Below are 19,179 nucleotides of genomic sequence, written 5' to 3'. Positions count from 1 at the left end.
AGCAGATCAATACTGCTTGATCCTGGGAAAGCCGACTACTGCCTAGCCAGCTAGCAAGTCCCCTTCATTAAGTTCAGACCTATAACTTTGGTAAGGTGTAATGTAAATACAAGCCTTTCTTTCCTTCCATTTTTTAGTATATTCTAATTTTAGCAATATTTATCATATTCTTTGTTGTCCCTACACAGTTATGGTCTTGCACTGCTTTCTTCGTGCTATTGGTTCATTTAATTTTCACTAAGTTTAGGTCCTACTTTAATGTTGTTCCACTTCCACTTTCTTTACCTTATCTCTTATATTTCCAGTGTAAGTATTCCTCTTCACATCTGGGAAATTGTGTTCAAATCCTGATGCAGTTTAATTGGAAGAAGTGCTGCACTCCCAGATACTAACAGTCTTTATTTTTAACCCTACAGGAGACATTATGACATCAGTATCCAATAAAGGGATTTTCCGTTTCCTGTTATTGTCCATCATCATTTTGGGCTGTTTTTTAGCTGCGTTGCTATATGTAAAACCATCCAGCACCTGGATTTATGCTCCACTGGAATCTGCCACATCAGCACCAGGCTTGAAGAATACTTTTGTGACGGATGCTGAAGAGAATAAAACTATTGTGCTCATTTGGCTTTGGCCTTTCGGTCAGACATTTGAGCTTGATTCTTGTAAATCTGAGTTTAACATCCATGACTGTCACTTGACTGTGAATAGGAGCCTCTTTAACAAGTCGCACGCTGTCCTTTTCCATCACAGAGACATAACTGGGGACTTGTCCAACTTGCCCACACAACCTCGGCCAACTTTTCAGAAATGGGTTTGGATGAATCTGGAGTCACCTAGCCATGCTCCTAAAAGGACTGGACTCGACCAACTCTTCAACCTGACCTTGACATATCGACGGGATTCAGATATCCAGGTGCCTTATGGGTCTCTGACAATGAGCAAAGTCCCATTAGATTTTGAATTGCCCAGTAAAAGCTATCTGGTGTGTTGGGTTGTAAGCAACTGGAACTCTAACCATGCCAGAGTGAAGTATTACAATGAACTCTATAAATATATTGAAATCAACACTTATGGGCAAGCCTTTGGGGACCGCCTGAGCAATGAAAAATTGATCCCTACAATATCTAGTTGTAAGTTCTACCTTTCCTTTGAGAACTCAGTACATGAGGATTACATAACCGAAAAGCTCTACAACGCCCTGCTTGCAGGCACTGTGCCCGTGGTCTTGGGGCCATCGAGAAAAAATTATGAAAATTACATTCCAGCTGATTCCTTTATTCATGTGGATGATTTCAAATCGGCTCAAGAACTTGCAGCCTACCTGCATAAGCTGAATGATAATGAGGACTTGTACATGAACTACTTCAAGTGGAGAAAGTATTACACAGTGCGGATAGCTCATTTCTGGGATGAACATGCATGTAACGTGTGTGAGAATATAAAACGCCATCAAGAGTATCGATCATGTTCTAGTTTGGAGAAATGGTTTTGGGATTGAATTCAAAAACATGCCTCTGGTTACTATCATGAATCATCAGCAATATGGAATTCAATAGACTTCTTTCTCCAAAGAAAATTTTCGATTAATGCTTTTGTTCTACCAAAAAAAATTCATCTTTCATCTTATCTAGTCTTCAAGCCTTTCACACCTCAGCAGTGGATTTCTGAGCATCTAATTCTCACCTGAAATTCACTTCCATTGGAAAATGAAATTGCTTTTCAAGTTGATTTTGTTTTAAAGAAACTTAACATCGCCTTTCCCTTAGCAATGGCACTTGTGATAAAACATTAGAAAAAAAACAATCTGTATTGAAAATATGGACAAACTATCCTGAACAACGCATCTGACACTTTAACTGAAAAATATCATTCAACTTTCATTACAGGTTAAAGAATTTTAAATGATTTATAGCCCTGTAAATATCCATCTGTTTTAAGTAAAGCAGCATTGCTTTGTTTAGTTTTGAATTTATCTTACCTTGCTGTTATAATTAATTGTTTATACAAATTGAATGAGCTAGCGTGGGGACTTGCTCTATAGATTCTAACAGCAATCTGATTTGGCTGGGAGAAAGACACAACTACTGGCTGAAATGAACACTTTTCTTATCATTTATTCCAGGCACTTTAAATCCTATCTGCCTAATGAATAACCAGCAGATGCAATGGTCTCAAAGTTAACACTTGCCAGCAGAAGGGGTATCATTAGAAGGGGGTGAGAAACTTATTACTTATTATCGGCCCTAATTTGCTGTCTGCAGTTTGAAATTTCAGTGTATGAGGACACCTGATTCCTAAACATACAGATCAGGCTTTGATGATGTTTTGCAAACTATCATTTTAACTTGAGGCCTGTGCAAGCTGAGACCACTGCGGTGTCTGGCAAAATCTGTTGGCAATCACTTCCAGGGCCAGCAGAGTCAATAACAAATCTTTTTTTTTAGTTTACTGTATGGGTTAACAGAAGCAGGAACACACTTCTGGTTCCAAAAGGAACTCCTGGGGCAAATCTGTCCAGACTTCCTCCCTGTTCCCCAACAAGGACTTATGCCCAGAACACCTACTATGTACTGGGCACTATAGCACCAGGTCCTCAATGTCGGTCTTCCAAAACCCAAATTCAGTCAGAGGGCGGTAGTTACCGATCTTCTTCAGCAAAACTGCATGCTAATAAGATTGACCATCCAAATCATCTGCTGCCACTCACAGTGCATCAATCAGCCACATTGCCTTTTTTTTTTGCCTGACAATTAAAATTAGGCTTAATGTAATGAACAGTGGCCCTCTGTGCTATATGTCTATATTGTTGCATATTTCTGTCTCCCATAGTCAAGGCTTAGACCTTTTGTTGCAGTCTCACTCAATGGTTCAGCTTCTTTCTGAACACATGCTGAATACATTGAAAATATTGACGTTAATTATTTATTAGCCTACAATTTATTATTTTATCATTAAATTTAGAATGCAATGTTAGCTTTCTTTTTATAATGCATAATTGTAATGTCTGGATGGGGTATACATCGCTCACATTTATGTAAGGTAGCAAAAAGCAACTGTTTGATGTAAACAAATGACTGTCCTATTGTAAATTACCTGTTACTTTGGGTTAGCGATGAAGACGGATTGCAAACTATATGATTTTTTTTTACCTAGTATTGCATTGTTACCTCAAGAAGCCACAAAGGATCCATTCTGAACTCCCCTCCTTTTCCTGGTCTATACATTGTCTTTATTTATAGAAATGTTTGCACTGATATGGGATCAAAAATGCAGATAGAAATATTTCAGGGATTCCTCTTCACAAATGTGGTCCCAATAGTTGTGGGCCACGTGTTAATTTCCTGTTTTTTGAAGTTCCTGAGTAGAGGCCTCACAATGGAGACACACCATTACCTACATCAGTGAGTCAGCAACAGTCTCCATGTTGGAGGGACTCCTACTGATGCTCCAGTTTCTAGAGTGGACTACCAATCATTAATTAGATGGCAAGCTTGCCTTCTGGTCAATATTGGTCAGTCAGGCAACAGTACTGCTAGGTAACTGTTCTCATCATTAGTGAGGGTTTGAGATTCCTATTTGACTTGATATCCAAGTCAAACCTAAAATGAAAAAGGCTGTCCATTGGATCATCTTCCACATCTGTCCTGGCATCATTGAAAAAGCAGCAATACTTTGAAATTAACATGCTAGTCATAGTGGAGTTGGACTACTGTGTCTCATTCATCTGTTTTACTGATATTTCCTTCTGGAATTTCATTAAGACATACCTTAAAAACTGGCTCTTCCATCATGGTTTTGACTATTCCTCTTAGTCTAATGTTCTTTGTACTACTTCGTTCTTCTTGACAAGCAAAAGATTCTATGATGGCCTCTGAGTTTTTTTCAACAAAAATATACCTTTATTCTATTTCTCAGGCTGGAGATGCTACTGGTTATTGGCTTGGGCTTAAAATTGGGCTGTAAGGGCAGCAGTGGCGAATGTCGTGAGAAATGCTTCCTTCGACAGAAGAAGGCATTTAGTATGCTTGCCTTTATTAGTCAGTGCATTGAGTATAGGAGTTGGGAGGTCAAGTTGTGGCTGTACAGGACATTGGTTAGGCCACTTTTAGAATACTGCATGCAATTCTGTTCTCCCTGCTATAGGAAGGATGTTGTGAAACTTGAAAAGATTCAGGAAAGGTTAACAAGGATGTTTCCAGAGTTGGAAGGCTCTAGCTATAGGGAGAGGCTAAATAGACTGGGGTTATTTTCCCTGGAGCATCGGAGGCTGAGAGGTGACATTATAAAGGTTTATAAAATCACGAGGGGCTTGAATAGGGTGAATATCCAAGGTCTTTTCCCCAGGTTGGGGGAGTCCAAAACTAGAGGGCATAGGTTTAAGGTGAGAGGGGCAAGATTTAAAAGTGACCTAAAGGGCAACTTTTTCACGCAGAGTGTGGGGCATGTATGGAACGAGCTGCCAGTGGAAGTGGTGGAGGCTGGTACAATTACAACATTTAAAAGGCATCTGGATGGGTATATTAATAGGAAAGGTTCAGACGGATATGGGCCAAATGCTGGCAAATGGGACTAGACTTATTTAGGATATCTGGTCGGCATGGATGACTTGGACTGAAGGGTCTGTTTCTATGCTGTACATCTCTATGACTCTATGACTCTAAATGAGGGCTAGTGATTCACAGAGTGCTCTTGCACTTTAAATCCATACCAGGTTCAATAATCAATTGATCCAAAGGTTTGAATTTTATGTACTTGGACAGGAATGGGAGTCCAACCCGGAGGTGCATAGATCACCAATTCCCAATTCCATCTTTGAAAGTCATTTGTTAATGCACAATACAGCCAGATAAGGGCTGCCTGGCACAACACCTACCAACTTCCTAAAGAAAGTGTGGACAGTGTGTCCAATTCGCAACAAGTCAGTGGAATGTTCAGGGACAAGGACGGCAGGCCACAAACTGGAAGGGGCTCACAGCCACTCATTTAACAACATGAGGCTCTGACAGATGCAATAGAAAGCATTATTTGGAGGCACAAGTTTTATTGTCGTAGGTAAGAGCTTGGTTTTAAATTTGGGTGACCATTCCGCCAGTTTGGAAGCATTCAGCAACTTTGCCGAGAGGAAAGGACATTTGAATACAGCTAACGAATGGCAAATGTTTCAGGAAATATTCAAAATCAGCCCTTTCACTCTCTTTATCACTCCACAGATGGTTAAGAGAATGGAGCCAAGAAAAATGGGGACGCCCCCAGACCAAGAACGACCCCAAGGTTTGAGATCCCTCTCTGAGTCCAGGTTGTCAGTGATAGCCAGTTGCCCATTGATGGAAAAAGATGACCTCCCAGCCAAACAAAAGTAGTCTTGACAGAGGTCTTTGGGGTCACTCTGCAAACCCAGTCGCAGAGACACAAAAGGCTCAATGACATTTTGAGATCTGCAAGGTAAGTGTGCAATTGCTGTGGAGATTTTTTTTAATGTATTCATGGGACGTGGGCATCTCTGGCTGAGCCAGCATTTATTGCCATCCCTAGCTGCCCTTGAGAAAGTGGTGGCCAACCCACCCTCTTGCACTCCTAAAACTCATTTATGGATTGAGGTAGACCCGTAATGCCATTAGGGATGGTGCTGTAGGATTTTGACACTGTGGTGGACACACAATGAGCCTGTTTAATGTGTCAATTCTGGTATTTTCTTGTGTTTGTCCAAATATGTAAGGCAGCATAATGCAGATGTGCCACTTTGAATGGCATCAGGAGTTATGAATTTCAGAGGGACTGCCACACCTGTTAATTTGCAAAGAGTACTGAGAAATGTGTGCCAACAACAAAAAAAAAGCAAAGGCTGAAAGTATAAATGTCTAATTGTAGCACAGCATCATCATTATGATTTCTCTTGTTATTTGTAGGAGAAGAAAATGCACAACATTAGAACATGAGGAACAGGACTGGAGATGCTGATCCAAAACTTGGCCATACTGACAGCCAACAAGGAGGAGGTTCTGGCATTGGCTGTCAACAAAGGGATGAAGGGTTGAGAAAAGGTTAAAGGATGACCTGGGAGTGGTGAGAATTCAAGGGCACATATCTACCACTTTTGCAAACGTTGTCAAATGAGCTGGGACAGTGGGCTTTGGAACATGTTGAAACTGGTCAGAAGGTAGCATTAATGGTTTATGAATTTTGACACCTGCAGAATTCAGGGTGGAAGGTATGTTTCCTTTTGAAGTGTCGAGGACTGAAACATCTCCCAATGGTTCCAGTTTTTACAATCAAGAAGTGTGTCCCTGCAAGTTCACCTCAAAGGATGAAGATGCTAAATCCTAGTGTTTCTTTTTTGTTTGTATCACAAGATTGGCAGCTACAGAGAAAAGCCCCAAAGTACTGACATTAAGGGTGGGGCATCAACTTCCTTGTTCCAGACCCAACAGTAGCACAATGCATGCATTTCAATGGGTATGTATGCTGCAGCTATGATGGGCAGACACAATGAGGAGAACACATCACAGCTACAGGAATAGCTGGTGGAGACTGAGATGGGAGAAGGCTTCTGGCACTCAGGAGAATCCTGGAGTCACCCTTGATGCTAAAACCCAAGTTGGTGATGAGCTTCTGAAGTCATCTGTCAGGTGGCAGACTCTGGACGTTCAGAGTAAAGTTTGTGAAGATGTCATAGAGACACAAGAAGGCCTGCATGTACTGACACAGACATTGGAGATGTCCATCCAAGGCACTACAATCACCCGCTCAACAGAATGCATGGCATCCTGCTTTGAGAGACTTGCAACTTCAATAGAGGGCCATACACAGTTGCACGCTGATGGGATGCAGGGTACATGTCCTGACTTGCACTCTATCACCTTGTCACTAAGCTGTGGTTCTCAGAACCTGGGTGAGAAAGGGAGAGGAGCCTGGCATCATCCCTGGGTCCTGGTACTTCTTAGAAAAGCAAAGTAGGCCAAAAGAACATTATGGCGGCAGATGAGTAGCTGCAGACACCATTTCTGATGGCTTCTCAGAGCATCTCTACAATTGACACAGATACCTCCAAGTGCTATTGAGACAGATGCACCTCCTGCCATTGTGGAGAATAGTGACAGCACACTAGCATCCTCATCAATGTCTACCCATGCAAAGGGTCTCCGATACAGTGGCAGTCAGGGAGGGAACCATGCTGCAGCACACAGAACAGAATTGAGAAAACCCAACAATCATCACAGATGGGTGCCTGTCTTCTTTGTGAAATTTGTACATTGTTTTGATTTGTTGTGAATGTAAGTAAGTTTCCTTTGCATATGACAAGGAGTGGAACTGTGGTTAGCACTGCTGCCTCCCAGCGCCAGGGACCCATGTTCAATTCTAGCCTCGGGTGACTGTCTGTGTGGAGTTTGCACATTCTCCCTGTGTCTGCAAGGGTTTCCTCTGAGTGCTCCAGTTTCCTCCTACCTCCCAAAGGTGTGCAGGTTAGGTGGATTAGCCATGGGGGATGTGGGGTTATGGAGATGGGGGAGGGATGGGTCTGGGTGGGATGCTGTTTGAAGGGTCAGTGCAGACTTAATAGGCTGAATGGCCCCTTTCTGCACTGAATGGATTCTATGACTTGCCAGCTGCACTTGTCCACTACCTCTGAGTTTGTCTGCTGTTTTGTAAGTTTGTATTTATTTTGGCACCCCTGCTCCATATAATTTGGTGATTCACATTACACAAAGCTCTGGTATTCATGACAGAGAGCTAACAGGAGACGGGAACAAATGGAGCCAAGGCTGGGAATTTATGGAGCCAAGAACTGGGAACTGTGATTGAGCTGGAAATACTCTCCTATTGGAATCTTTCATGGCTCACAGTATCTCACAGGCACCTGGCCTCTCCTGCAGACTGGTTTACATAGCTGCCTTTGTGACTCAATGTCCCCTTTCACTGGACTCATCATCAGAAGTCTGGGCCTGGTTGATGTATGAGTCAAAAAATGTGGAACTGGAAAAGTACAGCAGGTCAGACAGCATCAGAGGAGCAGGAAAGTCAACGTTTTGGGTTGGAACCCTTCTTGAGTCCTGACCTGCTGTGCTTTTCCAGCTCCACATTTTTTGACTCTAGTTTCCAGCATCTGCAGTCCTTTCTGTCTCCTGGTTGATGTATGGCTGATTATCATACCTACACTCAGACCCCATCCATGAAGTCCTTACTAAAGTTATCAGCCATCTATCTTGAAGTGTACTGTGTATTACTGAGTACAGAGTTTTTGTCATAGAGATATACAGCACAGCAAAAGGACCTTCAGCCCATTATGTCCACGCTGGCCAGAAATAACAACTTAACTATTCTAATCCCATTTTCCAACACTTGGCCCATAGCCTTGTATGCTTTTCCATTGCAAGTACACACCTAAATACTCCTTAAGCGTTACAAGGGTTTCTGCCTCTATCACCCTTACAGGCTGTGAGTTCCAAATTCCCACCATTCTCAGAGTGAAGAAGTCTTTCCTCACATCCCATCTAAACCTTCTGCCCCTTATCTTAAATCAGCCAGCCATCCAAAATTTGTAGGCCAGTATACATCCTGGCAACCTGGGAGTGTCTGGGGATGTTTACAACATGGCTAATGCCTGGATAATGTGCAGATGTCTGCATTAGTTTTTGCCTGTATTTGTTCCAATCTGAACATTTGTGAAGCGGTATCTGTTTTTGTTTATGAATGTCCCTGGCTGTCCAACCGGTGCTTTTAAAGCTACATTTAATTCAATATTAATATAAAGCTACAATTAAAGCAGTGTATTAGCCCTTGTACCCATGAGCCTTGCTACAAATCCTCAGGCTCCGTTGACTTGCATTATCTCATGTAAAAGTGACATAATGATAGGCAGGTCTAAACATGGCATCAGTGAATACCTTAATACAGTAATAGGCTGCAGGCTAGGGTGATCTCAAAGTCTTCACATAGTACCTGCAGTGAACCAAAATTGAAGAAATTCAGTTACTTTTAAGGCCCCATGAATTGTGTGGCCATCTACACAGCTTTTTTTTGATGCAACAACTGCATTTTCATCTCCTTCATTACCTGTGTCTGGGGCTCCAAGTACTCTCTCGGTGTAAAAGTACAAGTTTTTGTATATCATCCACTGTATTATATTTGCTATCACAATGCAGATTCATCTGCAACACGGAGCCTTCCTCTGCCTGCCTGCTGCACCTGTCTCTACTCTGCAGTCCCTCACTCCACAGCAAGTTTTCCAACCTTCCTCTACCTCTTGATGAACACATTCATGGCCAATGAGCCTCCCCTTTCTCCTCCTCATCTCCTCTGAAGTAAGTGCATCCGACAGAATGGATAATTCCTATATCAGACACCGGGTCACAGTGTACTTCCCTTTTGGATCCTTTCCTGGGAAAATGCCCTGTTCTTGCCATAGAAAAGCAGCATTTTCCATGTTAGCTGAGTCTCACTGCTGCAGCATCAGACTTTATCACTAAAGTCAGCCAGAGTTCCACCTACAACCGTTATATACAAATTTTCATCTGAATGTGAAAAATGAACTCCAACTGACATGTTTCCAATGCACCCACCACATTATATTGTGGGCAATATATTATTCCAGTCAATTGATTTTCAAATAAACTTAAAATTTGTTAATGAGGCATGCAGAAATAGTAGGGGGCTGCTGCTTTCATGAAAGTTTGGAAAGTGGGAAAGAACTGATAAGTAAACAAAAGTGCACAAGATAAATTTAATCCATTCTGGCAGGGTGGTTCAGTGGCTAGCACTGCTGCCTCATAGTGCCAGGGACCTGGGTCCAATTCCACGTTGGGTGACTGTTTGTATGGATTTTGCACATTCTCCCTGTATCTGCATGGGCCTCTGTGAGGTGCTCTGGTTTCCTCCCATAGTTCAAAGATGTGCAGGTTAACTGGATTGGCCATGCTAAATTACCTGTAGTGTCTAGGGGGTGTGTAAATTAGGTGGATTAGCCATGGGAAATGCAGGGTTACAGGGAAAGGGTAGGGGTATGGGTTTGGGTAGGTGCTGTTCAGAGGAGTGGTGTGGACTTCTTGGGCTGAATGGCCTGTTTCCACACTGTAGGGATTCTATGATTAGAATCCATTCAGTGCTTGTAGCTATCTGCAAAATAAAGGGTCTATCCACTTGCCATATTATTGGCAGAGCCACATAATGACATCAAGTTTACAATCTGACTTTGACACACTGGATTTTGTGTATGTCTGGGACTGCAGCAGTTCAGATCTAAAATTCAACCTAAAGGAATTTCAACAATGACCACCTTGATATTAAATTGCTGGGCAAGCTCCTTCTTAATCAAAAATACAGCTTGTACCACATCATCTTGCAAGTCCCGACCTCTACTTTATCTAGCTCGATATCTAAAAGTATTGAATTGATTCTAATCAGTGGGTTAAATGTACTTTGTCTATCATTTCTGCTTATCGGTTCTTCCCCACCCTTCAGACTATCATAAATCACATGTATGGGGGAATTCTGCTGTTACCGGCAACCAGCAAAATTTTTCATCCTATCAGCATAACATTTGTATTGTTTTTGTACTGTTTTTGGATAGATCAATTTTTGCATTTATGACAATTTGAAGGCTAAATTCTAAAAATTCCAGACAAATACATTGAAGTAATTGAAGTAATAATTTGCTCAGAACTAAATCTTTGTACTTTTTAAAAATGTGATAATTGTATAATAGAAATTACAGTCTTTAAATGAATTGGTAAAGCAAAACTGCCTCTCTTCCTCAAAATTTGTAGTATGAACCAATAGTTAAAACTTATAAATCAATTATAGATGTAGATCTAAACATACATAGATTAACCGTAAAATAAAGGCTCAGCTACATTAACAGTTGGTGACTAGATTACAAGTTGAATCCATAAATTGTACTTACTCATCCTACTGTTTTAAAGCACATAGAAAACATTCTTTTTGTTGTGAACTAAAATACTAAGTCTTAAAGTAATATTTATTCTCTTTAAGCAATGTTGTATGGTTTCTATATGTTTGTATTTCTGTTGTTATTTGCTTACATTTGGTTATTTTTCTCTGTGCCTGTTATTGAAGAAATTTCTTTACTAAGTTCTGCTTTTATAATTAAGCTGTTGCTTTAAAAAAAACATTATCTTCAATCCTACACGCAGCAGAACATCTTACCCCATTGTTACATATTATATCTACACTATGTAAGGTGTTGTATTAATAGTGTGGAATTAATCTTGTGACAAAGTAAGGTGGCTATTTCTTGTAGTCGTTATAGCTTTCGGTTGCGGTGTTTGTGCCTTTTAAGGCTGCTTGAAACCCATTGAAGCAAAACATATTTCTGAAATTTGAATCTACGGATCATGTTTTCTCTTTGCATCACAAAATAGGCGAACTGTGCCAGGACTAGAAATTCAGAATCTCAGGCTAGTGCTTTGGCAGGATGGGTTCAAATCTCACCATTACAGCTGGTGGAATTTGGATTAAATCAACAAGTCTACAATTTAATTCTGAGCCATGGTGCCATACCACTGGTTGTAGTAAAAACCCATCCAGTTCGCTCATGTGTTTTAGGGAAGAAAATCTGCTTTCCTTACCCGTTTTAACCTATATGTGACTGTAAACCCACAGCAATGTGGTTAACTCTTAACTGCCTCTGAAATGGCCAGACAAAGAACTCAGTTTGAGGGCAATTAAGGACGGGCTACAAATGCTGGCTTTCCCAGCAATGCCACATCACATGAAAGAATAAATAAAAGCAAAAAATTCATTATTATTACAATTTACAACCTGCTAATGAAACCTTAAGAACAACAGTGTAAACGGGATTTATAAAGAGCATATCTCCTGAAGTTACAGTATTTGTTAGCAGAGCAATCTAGATAATTCAAAGTCTTTTATGTAGTAGAGTTTTCCATTACTTTTGATTAAAGTTTAAATAACATAAAAACATGACATTTAGTGTGGAAAATATTCAAACAACCAACTTTGAACTATGAGGTGAATATTTTAACGCAATAATTAGGAGCTAATTACAATACACAAATCATTGTGATACTTTAATGCTTCTTTCAACAGTATTCATTAAAGTTTTAATTGGAAACTGGCACGACGAGTAGTTGGTTAAAACAAAAACATTTTACTTGTTGAAAAAAATTATCTTGAAATCGAAAAGAAATATTTCTAATTGTGATCAGATACATTGAGCTTGATGTATTTTATTTTAATCTTGATCAATTTGTTAACAATTGATTCCTATCATTCTACATGTCGTAACATTTATGTGCTCCCATATCTCTTTTTATTTGTAAATATTTAACAATTATTTATCTCATGAATATTGCATCACTGCATTAGCTTATTGTGGGAGGAAATACAACAGCGTTTAAAACATAATTCTGAAAATGATCTTACTCAAATTTTTGGGGGAAAATGATGCTTTTCATAAGGTTTATGAAATTTTTTTTAAAAATTTAGCAAATGGCAGAATAATCTGACACAGCCATTTCCTCATCTATAATTTATCCATGATTCTTAAATTCTTGATCTTTCCGAGCTACTTTCCTTTTATTCCAAAGTTATGGAGCAGGAGAGGGAGACGCCACTCTCCTTCCTGGAAGGAAACTCACCAGGTAGGTAAAGAACCCAGAAGAAGCCTAACCCACAGCCATGGCACAGTGCAGGTGGTCATATATGGAGGATAGTGGCACTTCCAAAGCACTTGAGGAGACACCCTCTATAGTCACCAAATGGAGGGCATTGCTGGGACAGCAACCAGTCTAACCAGTCTAAGGAAGGATCAATGGATTTCAGAGTGAGAAAAGTCTGTGATATTTGGGTGGGGAGATGGGGGTGGTGGGGTTGGGGGGGTGCGGGCGGGTGGTTGGTGGGGGTGCAAGGTGGTTGGCCACATTATATACAGTGCAAGCTGGGGGGTTTTGGAGACTAGATGAGCAGGAACCAAGATGGGATACCATTTTCAGGACGATGCTCCAGATCCACAGAGGCCACCCTACCAACCCACCGAGGACTGTACACCCACTTCCTTTGTGCCCTTTTCACAAGTAGCTGGAGAAAAATGATCTTACCGCCCCTCTCCCATGACCATGCTAACTCCATTACAACTGGGCAGAGTTTGATTCAAGCATCATGTTAACTAGCTCAGTGGCCTACAGGTGCCAAACAGGTAGCAGATTCAGAACTCAGAAAATTGGCTTGACTGTGCAGAGGTGGTTAACATGTAGCCCATATTAAGTCTTGTGCTAAATCTTGCTCACCCATCATTCCTGCTCCTTATTACCCACAGCATTGAATTTAAAATTCTCGTCCTCATCTTCAAATCCTGCAGAGAAAGGCCTCACCCACTCTCTGCTCCCTCTTTTACTGCCATCCCCTTCTAATCTCTGCAAATTCTGACTAGCCCTTTGTACATCTCTATTTTAACATCAGTCCAGGATGCACCTTGCTTCCTTTTCTGCATAAAAGATACTAAGTAAATATAAATCTCATTCATCTGCTGTTAACTTGATTGAACATAAGACAATGATGGTCTTTACAGGAGTTCAGAATTTCAGAAAGTTGTTCTTCAATGCAAATTTTTGATTGGGCATTAGAAGAATCTGATTTCAAACAGTACTGGATGGTGAATATTCATAAATACATCTTAAATGGCAATAATACCAGGAAATGACACCTCATTTTTTATATATATAAATCAATTCTTGTTTTGGTTTTGAATAAAACACTGCAAATTTCACCCTAAATCATTGAAAATTTGTCAGCGCTTCTATTTTTAGTTGCCAGCATTTGTTTTTGATGAGGCCCATGTTATAAAGCCAGCTTGCAGAACATGAGGGATTTTTTTTGCAATTCAGAGATAGTTCCATTGGAAAGGCTTTCTGATTAAATTTTACATGGAATTAAGTTTTGTTTATATGAAGTGTTGCTTGTAGCAACTTGTACAAAGCAAAACTTGACAGAAGCACTGGCAGGTAAGGAACAACTCTTGATCATTTGCTCATTTTAGAAAAAGCGTATATCTGAATTTCAAGCATGTACGTTTGACTGTATTTGTGTTAGTTACATGCCAAATGTTAAACACCACTTAGGTCCTTATCTTAGTACTATAATAGAGTTGATGTTTTTTGGTGTACATGAAAATATATTTAATATATGACATATTGTGTATGACTATGAACTGTTTTGTAATATCCACATTTATTGTGTGAACAGCCATGTTAGTATTCAGTTCCTGACCTTTTTATGTGACAACAGGACTGGTAATAAACATTTTGTATATTCATACTAATGTTTGTGTAATTCAGAATAAAAGTCGAGATGCGTTCACTTGCCCTCACTAAACTGAACAAAGCTATTTGACAGATAAATATATTCATTATTTCCATGTTGGAATTTTTAATTCAAAGATCTTATATTATAGCATGAAATTTTATTGTTATACTTGTGTCAATTTTGTCCAAGACTTGTAAGCTGTGATCCTTCTATGTCACTCAGAGCACATTCTTAGTATATATCCTCAGAGATAAAACATTTTCAATTAATGCAATCCATTCTTTTAAAAAAAGTACAATTGTACAAAAGTACAAAAGTCCAAGCTGACCTACTCAAAGATAAATAATAGAAATACAGTTAAATGCAAATGTAACCAATGAACATTACATTTTCATGACTGTAGATTGAGAGCACCACTGTAGAAATATTTGACAGCCTAATCTTTATGCTCGTGCAAAAACAAAACTCAACAGTTGTCATTGTTACTAGAACAAAATTCAGTTTCTGAAATGGAATTAACTTAAGGCCATTAGCACCAGCAAGGAACTAGAAATTGCTGGTGTGTGACTTTTCATAGTTCCTGTATTGTTATAAAGTTATATTGTGATATCTGTAGTCAGTGTCAGCTTTTACTGAAACACTTTGTGAGTTGACAAGTTTGTTGAAAGTTTCATCATTTTGTTGTGTTTTACAGTGCAGTTATTTCAATTGGTCATCGAAAGGTGAATACCGCACTTCACTTTGTACATGATAGATCAGAAATACTACAATAAATAAGATACATTTCTCTCAGATTTCTTTTCATTTTGTTCTTTCACAATTTAAAATGCTGTCAAAATAAGGGGATATATGTATTGAATCATGCAAAAAGTTAAGTAGTGACTAGGGCACAGAAGTCTCTTTTTATCTACAATCTCTGAAATCTCTTTTTACACCACATCCTCAGAGATATCTGGTCTCCTTTAATTCTGGCTGGTATATTCCCAAACAGAAGTGTTCCATGTGACTGTGCATTCAGTTATCTGGATACTAAGCTCTGCAATTCCTTCTCTACATGTCTCCACCCATTTACCTCACTTTCCTCCTTTAAAATACTCATTAAAAGCTGCCTTTTTGACTAAGCTTTTGGTTATCTCACCTAATATCACCTTACATGGCTTGATGCTATACCCAGTTTTATAATTCTCCTCTGAAGAATCTTTGGACGCTTCATCACCAATCTCCAGTCTGAATGGCAGGCATTTGAGTTTCTTGTAAAACAATAAAGAAGTAGGAGCAAAAAGCTCAAAGCATTTTTACAATATAATTTAAATCTCCACACCTTTGACTTTATTTTAACTTCATGGACTCTTCTCTGTAGGAACATGCGGGCATATACCATAAGCTTTACAAATACTTTACAGACCATTTGTAATAGACATAAGACAATTAACATAAAAATTTAAACATCTTGTCATGAAGATGTATTATGTGGAATTAGTTTAAAATTTTATCAGCTGATCACATGGTGAAGTTTAACTGCGGAGTTTTTTAGGACTGGATCTGGATTAAGCAACTGCATTCTCATCCACTTTGTCTCTCAACATGACTCCAAATAGATTTTTAACCCTGTTTTTCTCAGAAAGAAACATATCATAGTTTTTAGGAAGTCAGAAAGTGTTATATTGCTATTGAGGAAATTCTAACACACGCATAAACCCAAGGTGATTATCTCTACAATATTACAAAATACACATCTAATGAAAGCTACTGAAATTCCACAACAATTTTTTTTCTAGGAATAAAGGGACAGACCAACAACGACTTCAAATCAACTACATCAACTGAAGAGCACCTTTGCATAAAATCAATGAATCTTTTTTGATTTTTTTGTTTCTTAATCTGCACTTTAACTTGGCCACGTTTAATTTCCAATCCTCTGTACAGTTGTATTTTTCTGCAGGTTAAAGGTTTGATTGTGTGTTTGTGTTCATTACTGGGAAGTAGGACATATTTGCACATTTTAGTGGCTTCAATATTTTATACCAGTGTGGGTTTTGGTGCAATAAAACTAACCCTTATCGTGTTTAACTCAACATAATCTGCCTTGTTTAATTCTTACAAACTGCACACAGCTAAATACAAACAGAACTGGTAATACAGCATCCTTGTGAAATTCAAAATCCTTGCTCCAGATGAATGAGGATTCTACACTCCCCATTCATCTGGAGCAAGGATTTTGAATTTCACAAGGATGCTGCATTGCCAGTTCTGTTTGTATTGTGGAAACAGGCCATTTGGCCCAACAGGTCCACATCAACCTTCCGAAAAGCATCCCACCCAGACCCATCCTTCTACTCTATCCCTGCATTTCCCATTGTTAATGTACCTAACCTACACATCCCTGAACACTATGAGCAATTTAACATGGCCAACCCACCTAACTTGCACATCTTTAGACTGTGGGAGGAAACTGGGGCACCCAGCGGAAACCCATGCAGACACGGGGCAAACGTGTAGACTTGACACAGACAGTCGCCTGAGGCTGGAATCAAACCAGGATCCCCGGTGCCATGAGGCAGCAGTGCTAACCACTTAGCCACCATACTTCCCCTTTTTTAAAAAAAAATGTAACAAACTTGGCAACATCTTTTACTCCCCTACAGCACTCCATGTTTCCCAAAACCAGCTTGACATCCTTACCCAGCCTGACCTATGTAGAATCCTCACAAATGGAAAGTGGTGAAAGCCATTCTGCCCATCCTCACCTGATTAGATAATTATCTTGGGCTTACGCATGTGTTAGAACGTTCCTAACAACAATATAACAACCTCTGACATCCTAAAATTCATGACCATATAATTCAGCGCTAAGATGAGGTAAAACTCCCAAAATGGGATTTAAAATATTTTTAACCCTCAAAAGGGAACCTAATGTGCATTGAACCTACTCACTCCTAGTTTTAATGGAAATGGGAAAGGAAGAGCTTTTCCAGCAGTGCTTGTAGGCCTGAGGTAACAAGCCTTGCTTACCCATCCCCAGGCTGAGTTGCTTCCCTCTCCATGATTGCAGCCTCCCTGTGCGAATGGATCACCCATCCCAAGAAATATCATTACACTCTTTCTGCGACAGGATTGCCTGAAATCACAGATTTCTCCCTACAATTGGATGCTGCTCAATCACCACAGTCCCCATAATCGGAGACCACCAAAATCTCGATCACCCAGGCCCATTGATACCCCAATCTGTCTCTAAAGCACACCCACAATGACCCCGGTCCTATAAATCACTCTGCTGTCAAATCTACCTATCTTGCCCTCTACTACCACCAGTCCATCGCAATCTCTCATCAGCTCAGCCTGGTCCGGGACTGTGCTCTCTCAATGTCCCCCACCCAACAGAGAGCTAATTCTGTCAGTCATGCTGACCTCTGGGTAGCGATCCCATTCCAAATCAAATCTCACCCCTATTAACATCAGTGTCTAAGCTTGGCCCTTCCAATAATCCCATTACCAAAGATATATTCTGATAGCACCACTTCAAGGTTCTCAGTAAGACTTTGACTATGTTGATGGACACCACTGTGATGAAGTATGGTGTTCTCTTGCATTCAGATCATCTCCACCTAAAGCAATCTCTGAAGCTGCATTGTCATGATGTTGGAAAGTATTGGAGCAGTCATGAAGGGCAGGATTTTCCCTGGAGGATGGAGGACTCCAGCCTCAACATCAGATATGGGGGAGGGGAGGGGAAGGTTAGAAGCTCAAACTGAGGGTGGAGGAGCAGGGTTGGGGGTCCCGCTGGCAGCATCTTTTTTTTTCCATAAAGTAGCCAGTTAGTTGCCAGGTCGTGGGTTACTCCAATGGAGAAACTTGGGCAGGGTCTCAATGGAAGAAGGCCAGTAAGAGGCAGCGGGCTGTACCTGAAGGTAAATAAGAGAGAAAAGTGCCTTGAAACAGAGGAGGAGCCTTCTGTCTGACTTCTTTTAAAACCGTCAAAATAAGAGGGTGCCCTCTGTGGGCTGTGGTTGCTGTGACAGGGGGAGGGGGAGGCTGAAGCCAAGCAGATGGAGAGCTGTCTCTGACGATAAGCCAATGAGGTGTTCCTCTCCTCCTGCGGGGCAGTACCTCCGCTCTGCTGCCTACCTCCCCCGTCCCCTCCATCCTACCTTCAGGATGGACCACAGCAGATGGCAAAACTGCATTCCCGGCCTTTGTCGGTCCTCATTGTTATTCAGCCCGAACGATACCAGATGAGCTGGCAGTGAGTTTGGAGCAGGTACACTGGAGCTATATCTCTCTTTTCCACATGCTATCTGACTTTTAAAGATCTTACCTGACCAACAGCCACATCTCAGGGGTGGCGGTCAGTCAAATAACAGCCCAAAATTAATGGACACTTGACTGGTTTTCTCTCAGAGTCCATCACACACAAGGTATGCAGGTGTTCAAACTGACCTGTACCTGGCCTGGATGTGTTCTGGTTGTTATGGTAATCGATCCTCTGCTGTGTCGATGTTTACAATGTATCCTGGTAAGGGTGCTGTACTTTAAAGTTTATTATCAGGCTTTCCTTCCTCAGACAGATTTTCCACAACACCTTTCACTCTTTGGGTGCAAAAGTAAACACCTTTCTCTCTGCATTTCAAACATAGCAAGTTGCATTTGTAAGCTATACATTAAGCTGCAAAGAAAAAGGCATAATCACATGGTATGTTCTACAAAAAATCATGGTGCAAGGTGTCGTGACATAAATCATGAATCAAAAATCATGACAGAGGTCTCCTTCCCTGATTCAGTAGTTTGGGTTTTTCCCTGAGGATGATAAGGTTTGAGCTGTTCTGTATTTAGGGCCTGATTTTTCATCTAAATCTGAATATTGTTAGGGTACATCCGTAAAGGCCCCTTTAGTCTTTGGAA

The 19,179-nt window shown here is 40.4% G+C and overlaps 1 protein-coding gene across 1 annotated transcript; it reads left to right on the top strand.

Moving 5' to 3' along the window:
* The first annotated feature begins 418 nt into the window (after window positions 1–418).
* On the top strand, window positions 419–1,501 carry LOC109935545 (4-galactosyl-N-acetylglucosaminide 3-alpha-L-fucosyltransferase 9-like). Its single transcript, XM_020534180.2, has one exon. The coding sequence runs from the start codon at window positions 425–427 to the stop codon at window positions 1,499–1,501; it is 1,077 nt and encodes a 358-aa protein (XP_020389769.1). The 5' UTR covers window positions 419–424.
* The last annotated feature ends 17,678 nt before the right edge of the window (window positions 1,502–19,179 follow it).

This window comes from Rhincodon typus, chromosome 5, assembly GCF_021869965.1.
Source record: "Rhincodon typus isolate 14 chromosome 5, sRhiTyp1.1, whole genome shotgun sequence".
In the NCBI taxonomy this organism is placed as follows: Eukaryota; Metazoa; Chordata; class Chondrichthyes; order Orectolobiformes; family Rhincodontidae; genus Rhincodon; species Rhincodon typus.
This window is presented reverse-complemented; position numbering and strand designations above follow the sequence as displayed.